This window comes from Ambystoma mexicanum, chromosome 6q (assembly GCF_040938575.1).
Source record: "Ambystoma mexicanum isolate Mex_15411 chromosome 6q, UKY_AmexF1_1, whole genome shotgun sequence".
Taxonomy (NCBI): Eukaryota; Metazoa; Chordata; class Amphibia; order Caudata; family Ambystomatidae; genus Ambystoma; species Ambystoma mexicanum.
The window spans coordinates 464,259,414-464,273,596 of record NC_090937.1 but is presented as its reverse complement, the minus strand read 5'-3'; the positions used below and the strand labels follow the sequence as shown (position 1 = coordinate 464,273,596).

Genomic DNA, 14,183 nt, shown 5'->3' with positions numbered 1-14,183 from the left:
CATTCCAAATCGTCACATAACCTAGTCAGATTGGGCCTCATTACGAGGTAGGTGGTAAGGGATTACCGACACCGGTAAGGACACCGGTGCCGGTAATGCCGGTAATCCCATACCACCCTATTCTGAGGTTCCTTAGCGGGTCCCTTCCCTAACGCCTGGTTTTACCAGGCGTTAGGGAAGGGACCCGTTAAGGGACTTCAGAGCTAATAACGGTACTGCAAATTGAGGTACCGTTATTAGCTCCATCCCCATTTCCATTGAGCCCTATGGGGGCTCGAATGGGAATGGGGAATGGTTCCCGGAATGGGGATTTACCGGGTCCTCCAAGGTTGGAATGACCCGGTATGTCCCTATTTCGGGAACCCGTACCCGGAATGCATTAAGGGGGTAGCCGTGGTGCTATTAGCACCATGGCTACCTCGTAATGAGGCCCATTGTTATTGTTTGTTCCCTCCCTGGTACTCCCCTACCTGCCCTTCCCCTCCTCCCCCTCATCCCTGCTCTCATGTTATAGCACTTACACTTTCTGAATGTTTCAAGAACTTTTAAGAACCTTTTGTTTTTATTTTGTACCTTTTTCCTCTTCCCTATCCCCCTTGTCTTGATGTGCCTCGAAACATAATGTTTGCTGTATGGTGCGCATTACAAATAACCAATAAATAAAATAACAGAAACAAAACCGTGTGACCTGCTTCTAGTCATTGTTTGACACAGGCATACTGCTTGTTATTGTGCCCTAGGCGAAGAAAACTTGAGATTTCAAAAATAAGCACTCTTTTTGTTTGTGTCAAACCAGCAGACACATATCAGTGAAATAAACTATACCATTTAATGGGGGACGGGGGTACTCAATTTTATAATCTTGGAAGAAGGCACAGTGGGCCTCATTACTAGTTTGGCAGATTTACCAGTAGTAAATTCACTAAGCTCATTTACCGTTACTGCTGCATTACCGCCTTGGAACTGGGAAGTAAATCATCCAGATTCCGAGGTGGCGCTATTCCTTATTTTGGAGTGACATAGGACCCACTGCAGTTTTGAGGAATTACTGGAGGTCAGTAACCTAGTTGGTAGTAATTCCTCCCATTTTTGGGATCGCAATTTTGGCACGGGTGCCGATATTCCCCTCCCCCTTTCTACCCTAATTCCGAATATGCTGGCTCAGTAAAAGGGGTTGGAATTCTGTTACTGACACCTTTTTCCCCACTGCCATTCTCATAATGAGGCCATATATAGTTGCACACGCACCCATTCGGATTCAGACCTAGGCTCTGCTCGGCATGGTCTAATGCCACATCTTAATGAGCTTTCCTTACGGATGCTGGCTTGCATAAAACCCATTCCCGAGCTGCCACATAGCCCTGCAACCACAGTGACCAGTGTTTGTCTTCTGCATGTATGCATGGTTAATGGTGAAATTACTGCAGGCATAGCAGTGTGTCTAGGTAATGGGGGCAGTGGACAGCTATAGACTTTGGCATGTCCCATAAGAGGTGAGAACGGTGGGTGAATAGAAAAGGGGGGTGCATAAAGCTGCATGCTGCAAGGCATAATGACAAACTAATGGTTAACATGCATTTTCTTTTACAGTGTTTCTTTCAGTATTGACAGTACAGTCACAGTGTTGGGCAGAGTGGTGGAAAGCAAACTCTAAAGTTGCACGCTTTAGGCGCGTGTCGCCCGCCACGTAAGTAGTTCTCTCACCCATCATGCTGCTTATGCAAGCCCTTATAAGTCAAAGGGCTTTTACCCACCAAAAACAGAAGCCGGTGTTCTTAGGCGCCCTGGGCCACAAAAGGTTGAGAGCTATGCAGAAAGGCGGGAAGCAGGAATAGGGTTTGTATTGGAGGGGGAGAGCAGGGGTACGTGGCCAGTGGGGGCGGGGAGGGGGCTGAAGAAAACAAAGTTTTACTGCTTACTGGTAATCTTTGACCCCCTCGAGTTTCCCCTTAACATGCATGAGAAGTCTACACAGTCCTGTTCTTGGAATTCTGGGAATTATAGTTTTTCTCAATTTAAAATGGGAAAGAAAACACTACAAGCTCCCATTGTGCATCATCAAGTAGCAGCTGACAAAGCCAGTCACACACCACATGCCAAGCAGCAGAGAATTGATAGACCAAAGGAACAACTCAAAAGGGAGCCAACGACCAGAGAGTGATGGACCATATGAGCAAAGGACCAGGCAAGAGCGACCCACCAGGGAACCAAGCACCCGAAGAGAGTAACCAATTAGAGAGCCAAGGGTCAGGAGTGAACGACTAGGTAAGTGTGACTCGCCTGGGAGCCAAGGACCAAGGAATGCAACTGATCAGATGGGGGTGATTCGTTGGGGAGCCAAGCACTAGAGAAGTGATGAACCAGAGGAGCAACTCATGAGGGAGCCAATGACCAGGGGGCGTGATGGACCCTATGAACGAAGGACCAAAGGAGAGCAATTAACTAGGTTACTCAGGACCAAGACAGTGACTGATTAAAGGAGAGTGATTTACAAGGGAGTCAAGGACCAGATGGGAGACAGGCAAGAGGAGCAACTCACAAGGACATTGCTGCCAAGGGGACTCATGCAGTGGTCAAAGTGTACGAAAAGAAGTAGTGGAACTATGTTCCCTACTGGCCTGCCCCGCTCCCCACAAACCCCATTACCACTCCCCTCCCATGCACAATCCAAATCCCCAAGCACATACACCTGCTGTTTAAGGGAACGCTCATTGCAGTGCCCTGAAAGTGCAAGTTTCAACTTATTCCTACACTTTAATTTTGAAACTGAACCATTCCGTAACAGTTTCTTTATAAAAATAAAAGTATAGGGACAGTAAAACTTAATTTTAAAAAGTAGTACTGCTCCCATCCTCTCCCGCCCACTTCGACCACTGGGCTCAGTCCTGAATGTTAATGTTGCATTTTGGTACTTCTCGGCTCATACTTGTAATGCTAAGAACAAACATACTGGTCGCAGTATTTAACAGGAAATGCCTGGACTAGTTCAATGTCACGCATGGCATGGAGCTACCCGGCAAGTTTGTCAGAGAGCCAAGGACCAGATGGGCAAGAGACCAGAGGAGCCGACTACCCAAAAAGCTAATGATGTACTCTTTTATAAGAAAACAATCAATCAAAATAGAGACTAATTGTCATGAAAATAAAATCCAACTTTAATAAATACTTTCTGTTCTAACCTACTACGTATTGTATTGTATTTAGTTATTATATAGCATTCGTTCCCCAATTGTATGGCCTCAATGCGCTTTTTCCTGGTTGGAACGCCCTCGGTGACTGTAGTCAATGGGCCTCATTACGAGTCCGGTGGTAACCGAGCTGGAAAAATCGGCAGATTACCGCCGGACCCGTATTACCATTCCGCCTCTGTGATTCCCAGAATCACCGGGGCATTACGACCCCGGTGACCCAGGAATTCCAGAGGCGGAATTGTGTAAGTTCCCATTCCCATGGAGCCCCATAGGACTCCATGCGGATGGGGACAATGGAAACACTGGTTCCGTCTATGACAGAGCCGGTGTTTCCATGTCCGCCTGCAGGCGGGTGGTGTTAAACCCGCCAGGTCAGACCTGGTGGGAGTGACACCTCCCGCCTGCAGGACTCTTAATCAGCCAGTCCGGAAAGAACAGTGGCGGCGGTTTTACCATCACCGTTCTTTCCGGACCGGCAGGGTTGTAATGAGGCATAATGTGTGAAGGAAAGTTCTAGAAGTTTAGTTTTAGGAGATGCGTGTATGCATTTTTGCCAGTCTAGGGCTTGGGTGGCTGGCTAGGCTCGACTAAGCATCCCAGTGGTCCAGGCACATGGGACGGCGCTGTTGGAGGTTGCGATAGAGAGCTATTGTTGAGAGATTCGATGTGTGGCTGGCTATACCAAATTTCTTTTCATTGGTAGTCGCCTTATGCTAGTGGCAGAGGTGTTGAGGTACGTCTGGTGTTTCAGTGTGTACGGTTATGTGCGCTGCTAGACCGGAAAGCATAGCTGTAGCTGCATTCTATAGCATGTGGGTGCTTGGTCGTGCCTGCAGCCTGTGTCCTCAGATGTGGTGTAGCAGGGGAGTTGCTAGGTCTGGAAAAGACTCGGGGCTAAGCTGATGTCGGAACTGTTGGGACTGGGGGCTAGCTAATCTTTTGGCTGTAGCTCCTGAGATTCTATCCGGGGCTACAACCAAAAGATCAGGGGCTATAGCCCCCTTAGCCCCCCCCTAGCAACGCCCCTGGGTGTAGGTATACGTACCGGAGGTCTTCAGGGTTTATACGTAATGTGGTCTTTGGAGTTGTATGGCGGGTGTGATCATTCAGTGGTCTCTCTAGTGAAAAGGGTCCTAGGATGTGCCTGGCGTGGGTGGGTATATTGCGTTGTGCTTTAGTGATGAGTTTGGGCTACTTATCTCATTGTTCGGGGTCTCTCTTGTGGACGGATCTGGTGGGTGGGGGTGCGGTGAGAATGTTGCGGGTGTGCTACAACAAAGGCTGCTGGCTTACCTGGAGTACTTGTCGGGTGGGAATGTTGTTGTGCATGTGGTGGTGTGTCAGGTGAAACTGCTGCGAGAGCTGCCGGCCCGTGTTGTAATTGATGCAGGGAGTTTTTTCAGTGGTTTAGTCTCGGGGTGCCATGGATCAAGTGAGTATTGGGAAAAGCCAGGTTTTAAGGACCTTCCTGAATTTCATGTGGTTTTCGATGTTGCGAATGTGCAGCAGTAGGGAATTCCAGATGATTGGTGCTTGGACGGAGAACGAGGAACCGCCAAGCCTTGTAGTTGGGGACAATTTTGTCTCTGAGGAATTCTGGGCCGGGGTTGTGGACTGCGCGGTTGGTGGTGCACATGGCTTTAAAGGTGGTGCGTCGAGCAATCGGGAGCCAGTGGAGGAGTCTCAGGGTAGGGCTGATGTGTTCTCTTGCGGGCAGGTTAATGAGCAGGCGTGCTGCCGAGTTTTGGATTCTTTGGAGTTTCCTTAGTTGGGATGCCGGGGCTCCTAGGTAGAGGCAGTTTGCGCAGTCTAAGCGGGACAGGATGATGGAATTGATGGCCAAGAAACGGTGGGATAGGTGAGTTAGAGGAAAATCCGCCTGAGAATCCGTAGGTGGTAGAACCAGGTTTTAGATACGCTGGTGGTGTGTTGGGTGAGGGATAAGTCTGAGTCCAACATGCATCCAAGGTTTTCTACCACGTTACAGGGTGCCAGTGCTTGTCTCAGTGGTTTGGGCCATGGGATTGGATGGGGGAGGAGCGCTGTTTTCCCGCAGACTAGGATTTCCGTTTTCCCAGGGTTCAGAATGAGGTGGTTGGTTGTCATTCAGTGGTCAATATCAGAGAGGCATGATGACAGGTCCGAACTGCATAGCCTTCGGAATTTGGGATTTTGAGGATGATCTGGGTATCGTCTGCGTAGATATAGCAGGTGAGATTGTACGAGCGGATGATGGCGGGAATGGGTTGTATGTAGAAGTTGAAGATTAGGGGTGATGTGGATGCTGCTTGGGTGACACCTTTACTTACTGGTTGTGATGTGGATGTGAACTGGTCGAGGTGCATGATTTGCGACCGATTAGAGATAAAGGATGAGATCCAAGAGGTATCAGGTAATATTATCCCCACCAATAATATCAACATATATATGGTAGTGGGGTAAGGCCATAGGCGATATTAGTGGGGATAATTTATGGGGTTATTGGGACCGGGGGTTGCAGGGGTGTCCCCCGCAGGTTCCATGGCTTAATATCGCCGCAAAAATATGGTGATATGTTTGTAAGGCGATATTTTTGCAGGGATATTAACACATGGAACCATCCAAGAAAGGGCTGTGCTTTTGATTCCCAGTGTTTGTAGTCTGTCTAGTAGGATGAGTGATTGATGGTACCAAAGGCTGCAGAGAGGTCTAGCAGGATGAGAACCGTGCAGCCGTCTGCGTCGGCTATTCTTTTTAGGTTGTCCCAGATAGAGACTATGGGTGATCTCTATGTATATTTGCATTACTGTTCTTTTTCTTTTGTGACCTATCCAGTGTTTTAGAGGTGTGCTTTTTTTCAGCATATTTGGTTGAAAGTCAGCTTGTTTTGGGGCTTGCAGTTTATGTTTTCCTTCTGACCTGGCAACACTGGTCAGGAGCACTTTCTGCGCTTGTGCAGTGGCTGGCCTGATGTCGAAGTTGAAGGTAAGTGTAGGGAGCACAAAGAGGTGGTAGGCACTGCCTACCACCTCTTTGTGCTAGCTCCCCCCTGTAATACACTGGTGCTCTCCAGCTCCTTTCAGTCCCCACCACTGTAGTCCCCTTTGTTGCCTCAATTAGTTTTAGACCTTTTTTTCCCTTAACCCGTTCTTGCCCAGCCCCTTTAGCCGCTAATATTGCCCACTCTAACCCTGTTAGGCCCCTTTGTCCCAATCCATTTTAGCCCCCTTCAGCCCCTTTTGTTGCCCCAGCCCTGGTTATTGCTCCTTTACCCACTTTTGTTGACCCAACCCTAGGGTGACCAGACGTCCCGGTTTTGCTGGGACCTCTGTGCCCTTGTCCCCAGAGTTTTCATGTTTTAAAAACCCTATCCCGGTTTTGTGCAAGGGGAGGGTGACAGTCACGTTTTTAAAAAAAAATCACTAACAATTACCAACTATGTAAACAGTATTAAATGTTAAGAATGTTGTCATCTGAGGATGGGTTCCAACCCCCAACGTTCCAGGTGCAAGCCTTATGCATTAACTGCTTGCACCACAGAGACAGGCTGAGAGGAGAGTACATACAAGATATGTAATGTCAAACACAAGATATGTAATGTCAAACAGAGAAAAAGCACCTTTGTTATTAATATTTATATTTGTTTAAGGGTGTTATAGTTGAGAAGCTCTTTCTGTTTTCGTAGCCTCCAACCCCTTTAGCCAATTGTGTTGCCCCCGTCCCTTTTATCCCGTTTGCTCCAGCCCCCTTTAGCCCAATATCTTGTCCACTTTAGCCCATGTTTTTATCCCCTTTAGTCACCAAAGCGTTTGTGGCCCCCAAATCCTGTTTAGCCCCTTGTTTGCCCCGTTCTTGTCGCCGTCGCTTTTAGGCCCTTTCCCTACCCAGTTCTCGCCCCAGCACCCTTTTGCCTTAACCTACCAGTTAGCTAATTTTGTTGCCCCCAGTACTGTTTAGTCCCATTTTTGCCCCAGCCACTTCTGTTGCCCCAAGCCTCCATACCCCAATCCTTAACCCATTTCGCAGGTTTGGCTTGCGTTGGGCTCTATTGGCCCGCCCTAATCATGAATACCTTGGCTCTCCCACGTCTAGTCTATTCACAAACAAGAGAGCACTCTATTCTGGGTTTCTGAAACCGTCTCAATACATTTTTCCGGGGCAACCAGTTCCCAGGAAACATCTCCACCATCCACCCCGTTTCAAAATAGGGACTTTCGTCAATTATCCCAAACTTAAACTCTATTCATTTACATTATCTCTCAACTCACACACTTTTGGCGGGTGTCACCTGCCTCGTAAAGGGCTAACTCACCCGCCAAGCCTCTTGCACGCCACGCTCATTCATTCCAATGGGCGTCTCACCCGCCAAAAACAAAATCGGGGGATTTCACCCGCCTTCGTAACACAAATGGTTGAGAGCTATGCATTTATTTTGGAGCAATGTGGAAAAATACTTTTCTCCTGCACAAGCCTGCGGCACACTGGAAGGGGAACTCGTTCTGCTGCATCACGTGCAGTAAAAGCAGCGGGCGGCTCAGTGTACGTCCCTACTTGGTGGGGGTTCGAGCATTTGGCATCCGCGTGCCCTACATGCTCGGCCATCCACGTGCGCGCTCCGTGCTTACAGCTCCTCCCCCAGATGGAGTCAGTGTGGTCACGCAAGAGCAGCGACCGTTGGACGTCCGCGTTCTTGTACTGTGAGGCTGCCGGGCGATTACTTATTTCGAGAGCTACTTACTGAAGTAGAGGCGGTAGTCCGTTGAGCCGGCCTGCCCCCGCTCTTCTGTGCTGAAGTGCATTGTCCTCGGAAAGAGACGTAGGGAATGCGCACACCGCGAGCCGCACGTCAGAATAGCCCGTCCAAGCCCGGAGCTTAATCGCCAGGGCCCGTTCATGCTCGTTTCCTGCTATTTTGAGTCTTCCTGTCCTGTAGGTCACAGAAGCCTCAAGGTCTCAGTGACGGTTCTGCTCCTTCTTCCTGAAAGCTCTGGTTCTGCAGCGCCATCTCCTGTTAGCCAGTGTTAATGCATGCACTTAGACGGAATATCGTGCACGCGTACGTCTGCAACCTTGGCAGTGAACAAGGCTGTTGATCCCCAATGTACTATAAAGCTTAAACACGTGCCCTTTCTTCGAATTTATATCGAGGGTGCCTTGACGCTGAAAAGATGTTACATCGTGCATTTCTTTTAGTCGTGGTCGAGTGATGGGTGTATATTGCAGGTACGGCTCCTGTAATTAATTTTCATCTGAGCGGACGAGGTTTGCTTGCGTGGTTAAGGTGGACCAGCATGCATGGCAACATTCTGAAACACCTGGGAAGGAGATTTCGTCAGGGAAATCGGGAGACATACATTTTCCCATAGGAATGCATTGAGGCTACAATTATTTCAGGCGCGAGATAGGAAAAATAGCAATATGTTTCACTGTAAAATTGGAAATCTCCAGTCTAAATTGCGAGGGTTGGTGTTGTATGGGCTGCGCACACAACACCATCACAACGTTCTATTCTGGAATGTCAAAGCGCGCATCCGTAGTCAATTTACTGATTCTGCCAACTGTCACTTCAACCTGGTACCTTGATGACAGGACCCGCTTTGGGGTCTTCTACCATAATAAACTTGTGTGAAGTGCCTTACCTTGGCTCAGCAGTGTCATATATCCTTCACAACATTTGTGGTGACGAGGCAGAGGTACCAAGACCCCATCGGCGGTGAAGAGAGACTTTTATTCTTTTGGACGTCTTTGGTGGGGTGTCACTGTCACAGAGGCTGCTTTGGGGAGGCCCCACCTGGAGTGTTGTGTCCTGGAGAGGACACATTTAGCAGAGCTGTGGAGCTCTGTCACGAAGAGCATCCACCCATGAGGATGCGCGATGCTCATGCATGCGCTGAAAGGGAATCCCATGCTCAGCAGTTCGCTAATGCAGGGAATAAAGCAAGTGGAATCTCTGTGTCTTCTGCATTTCATTGCTACACTGTGGCATGTGTCTACTGTTCATTCTCCTTGTGTGTGCCTGCCAGCAGTGAGTGATTCTGGAAGTACCCACACAAGAAACATGTCAATGGCAACGAGGATGGCATCTCATTAAAGACAGCCCAACTATCAAGTCTCGTCAGTGACTCGAGGCAGACACACAAGCAACAATACATTCAGGGGACCTGCTTTTTCTGGGAGATGTTACTGGTGTGGCCTCCCATTCCCTCATCAAGAAGGCATGAAGTGCCCTGAATTTGGACATACCTGCACCAAATGCGGCAGAAAAAACCATTTGGCAGTCGTCTGCAACTCTCCACCTGGATGGCCACAAGATTATAACCTCCAGGCAAGCGCCTAACATGTGCAGCACCGGTTGAAGAAGAGACGCAACGAGATCTCGCAAGACATGTCAGCCAAGTTACAGGAAGGTCTCCATCGCCCTCACCCTCCAGGGAGACGACTCAGCATGACTATGCTTGCATGATGAGTGACCACCTCACACAAGGGTGACATCAGCCTGCTAGTAGGAGATCACCAGGTCAAATTTCTCATTGACATAGGTGCCACCCTAAATATCATGGGCCTGTCAGAATATCTCAAGATGGCACCTCCTCCACAGTAGAGACTGTCTGACCTAAAGGTCTTCCAGTGGACGGCAAGAGGCCGAGTGCAGAATCATGGGAAGTTTTTCACAATGCTACGGTATAAGGAAAAGTGTGCACATGCTGAATTTCATGTACTACAAGGGAAGGTTCCGGGGAGCAACCTACTAGGATGACACACTGCTCTCAAGATGGAGATTGTGGCAGTGACCTATACCATGCAACACAGACTCTCGGTTGTGCAGGCATTCCCGACTTTGTTCGAAGGCATGGGGTGTCTTAAGGGAGAGCCTGCGACACTCCACATTGATGAATCCATACAGCCTGTAGCTCAACACCAGAGGAGAATACTGATCCATCTACAACCGCTTGTATGAAAAGAGATCCAATGTCTGCTGAGTGAAGATATAATAGAACCAGCTGATGGTCCGACTCCATGGGTGTCCCCCCACAGTAGCTGTTCCCAAGAGAGGGTCACCAGACAGAATACGCATATGTGTGGACAGGCGGACAAGGCAATTGGATGCAAGAGACACCTTGGAAGGCACCTAAATGACATGATCAGCCTCCTTAATGGGGTGAAAGTATTCTCAAAACTCAGCCTGAACAAGGGATATCTCCAGATCAGAATAGACCAACAATCTCAGTATATCACTACTTTTGCCACACCAATTGGACTCTTCCGATATAAGAGACTTAGTTTCGGCATCTGCAGCTTAAATATTTCAGGAGAGTGTGAGGAGAGTGATTCCTCATGTGAACAATTGCTTTAATTACAGTGATGATATTCTGATCTTTGGGACTACCACCACACAGCATGATCGAGCCCTTCAACAGCGCTGGTGGAGGCCAGTCTGAACCTAAACCGTGAAAAGTGTGTCTTCCACAAGTTGCATCTCAAGTTTTATGGGCATATTTTCTCACATGAGCCCTGACCCGAGCAAAGTTGCTGCCATTTCTGCAATTTCACCCCTCCAAAGATCTCAGCGAGATCAGGTCTTTCTTAGTAACGCTAGCTACTGCAGTCGGTACATTGGGGACTTTGCGACCACCAGCGCTCCCCTCAGAGAACTCACTAAGCGAGGCAGAGCATTCCTATGGTCAGAACAATGTGAAGAGGCATTCAGGCAAAACAAAACCGACATTGCCTCAGCAGAATGCATGGCATACTTCGACCTGAAAATGTGCATGGAGATAAAAGGTTGATGCCAGTCCGGTTGGCCTAGGGGCGATCCTGGCGCAACATCGGCCAGGGCGAGAGTCTTCCAGGATAGTGATTGCGTATGCCAGCAAGAGCCTTTCAGAAGCGGAGTGAGGGGCGGAAATGACATGAAACTGGATTATCTCTTGGTGTCGATGTCATGATCCCAGTCAGTGAGCTTAGTTCTCATTCAGGCTAGGCAGGGAACATTAAATAAATCAGCAGGTCAAAGGTGGGTGTTAGCCTGGCACATATCGCATTTACACGATTCACAGCATTCACTTGGATAGACTCCCAGGATGTTCAACAGTAATTTCATACACTTAAAATGCCCGCCGCAAAACCCATTTACAAGTAGCAGTACTGTTCTATTCATATTTGCAGAGGGAGCTACTTAAGCCCCGCCTCCGCTGGAACACGTGCTTTGCGTCTGCCGCGCTGACAGCGGGTAACGCTACCCGTGTTTCTCCTCACAGAACCTGTCAAAGAAAGGAGAAATTAGAGACATTAGTTTACAAATAGTTACAGAGTACCATAGTTCCATAGAATAGACTAACCTGACAGAAGTTATTCTCTGACACAGTTTTCTTCAGTAAGAACATTTATTTGGTCGTAGTCGCAGCATCTTCCGTCAGAAGTTTCACTCACAGTCGCAGCATCTTTAGTCAGCAGTTTTTCGCTCGCAGCCACAGCATCTTCAGTCAGAAGTTTCTTCTGCAGCCACTGCATCTTCCAAAGGGTTTTTTCCTCAGCTTTCCGAAAACCTGCAGACAGACAACACAAGAGGTATTTAAGTTAAAAAACGAACTTAACAGTTTAACAGGGAAGAAGTTTATAAGCGTTTACGTACCCGAAAGTTCTTCAGGTTTTCACCTCACAGTTGTACCGCACTTCACCTTGAAGGCTGTAGTTACTGCGTATTGGCAAACTTACGTTTCTAAAGATGTTTTCTCATCCTGAGTAACTCTGCAGCCCTAATTTTTTCCTGAATTCCTAGAACCTGCGAAAAATAGAAAGACGAGTATTTAGTAAGAGAGACCTCGCCAACGTAGGAATCAATTCAAGCCCTAAGGATTACCGTTTTTTACCTGTCTACTTACCCAAAGACTCATTCTCCGAAGAATAGAAGGCAAAGAAGCTATAGAGTTCATCAGCAACCCAAGTTACCATTGTTTCTCCATCTCAACGCGCACCTGTAGAAAAGCAGGATGGAGAGCTCCATAATAATAAAACACAGGCGAGAAGGGAATTAAGCCATAGAGTTAGAAGGGAGTGATTTTAAGGGAATACACATCTCAGGTAGTATTAGCTCAGCTAATAGATGTTATAGCATTTCTATTGTTGTCATTGTTTGTTCAAACAGAAAAAGAATCCTTAAGGCTCCAAGGTATCAGGTCCACAGGTTGGGAAGGTATTATGCTCCCGAGGAGTCCAGGTAAGGGTTACAGAACGCAAAGCCGTACTTAAAATACTCCACCTGAGCGTAATGGAAAACACAGAAATAGACAATTTATCCCAGATTCTGAGGGAGTTAAGGGCAGAAGTCCATGCAGCTAGGTCAGAAAACAATACTCTCAGGAGAGAGTTGGTGGTTAACAGAGAACGCGCTGATGGATTGGGTCACCAATTATTACAGTCCCAAGCAGGACAAGCATCACTTCCAGGTGGTGTCCCACAGGGTCAAGTTTCCACTACCAGTTCTCGTCTACAGGTGGTTTTACCAGGTTCCATTCCACTAGCAGCCCCAGAAAGTTTTATGGGGGATCTGAAGCGTTTGCCAGTCTTCATGAACCAATGTAACTGACACTTCCTGTGTAGATCCGGGGTCTTTCCTTCAGATCAGGCTAAGGTGGCATTTGTGTTATCATATTTGGGTAGACATGCTGATGACTGGTCCATTCCCTTAGTCAATCGAGATGACCATTATTAAGAAACTTCTGTGGTTTTCGGCAGGGGTTAGAGAAACTCTTTGCCCATCATGCTCAGGGACAGGCTTTACATAATGAGCTGCTCTCTTTATGCCAAGGTAACAAAGAATTGTTAGCTTACATAGCTCCCTTTAATCGACTAGTAGCAGAGACTAATTGACCTCAGGAGAAGAGAACAACACTCTTTTATCGAGGATTACGAGGAGAACTTAAGGATATTTTGGTGCAAGTAGTGAACCCTCCTACAGGTTGGGCCGAATTCATTGACCTAACAATACAACTGGCTCATCGGTTGCAGGACCGGCGCACTGATCGGGCCAGATCAGAGACTAGATCACTCTTATTTTTGTTCAAAAGACAGTGGAACTCGTCAAGTGCCTGACAGTCATTCTGAGCCAATGCAATTAGGAGGTTTTTGGGGTCCAATTTCTAAAGAAGAAAGAGACAAACGAAGACAGCAGATTTTATGCCTCTATTGTGGTTCAGCCAGTCATCACCTTCGTAATTGTCCAGTGAAACCACAGTGGAAACCAGTGGGAGCCGTAGACAAGGCAGACAGGAATATAATAAAAACTGAACTGACGGAAAACTCCAACGCCCGACAAGTGTAGAGGTCGACTTGACTAGCAAGAAGAAGGAAATTCAGATCTCTCATTTAGTTGTTCCCGCTATCTTAAGTAGTGACCTTCAAGCTTCCAAAATATATGCCCTGGAAGCATATGTGGACAGTGGTGCAATTGGAAACTACATGGATTACGAACTAGCAGGCATGATGGGTATTGGTATACTCCCAAAGGCTGTGGTGGAAAATGTCACCGCAGTGGATGGTACTCAACTGATATCCGGATCAATAACAAAGTGTACTGAAGTTTGTACCTTGCTTTGCCAGGAGGGACATGGAGAAAAGATCTCGATTGACCTAATCAGTGCTCCACAGTTTAAAGTAATTTTAGGTATTCCATGGTTAGAGAAACATAATCCACAGATTGATTGGCGAGCCAGAACCTTAGTATTTACCAAGGAATGCAAACCTCCTGCTATGTTCAAGGCGGAACCTTTGGAAAAGAAATTCCAGCAATTTCAAGAGAAGAACTAGAGGAGTAATAGGAAACCTCCCACCAGAGTATCAAGATTTTCAGAAAGTTTTTGAAGAATAACAGGCCAACGTGTTGCATCCACACCGGCCGTATGATTATCAAATTGATTTAATCCCTGGTTCCAAAACCCCGTGCAGTAGAAATTATGCTTTAACCGAACAAGAAAATATTAATTTGAAGAAATATTTGAATAATTACCTATCCAG

The 14,183-nt window shown here is 47.4% G+C and overlaps 1 protein-coding gene across 1 annotated transcript in view; it reads right to left on the bottom strand.

The window, feature by feature from the left end:
• PPA2 (inorganic pyrophosphatase 2) overlaps positions 1 to 8,160 on the bottom strand; it is a 1,510,578-nt gene extending 1,502,418 nt beyond the window's left edge. The window contains exon 1 of the mRNA XM_069630955.1: positions 7,909 to 8,160. Coding sequence (XP_069487056.1) covers positions 7,909 to 8,065 — 157 coding nt within the window. The 5' untranslated portion in view covers positions 8,066 to 8,160. The remainder of the gene's footprint in view (positions 1 to 7,908) is intronic.
• Positions 8,161 to 14,183: the final 6,023 nt, after the last annotated feature.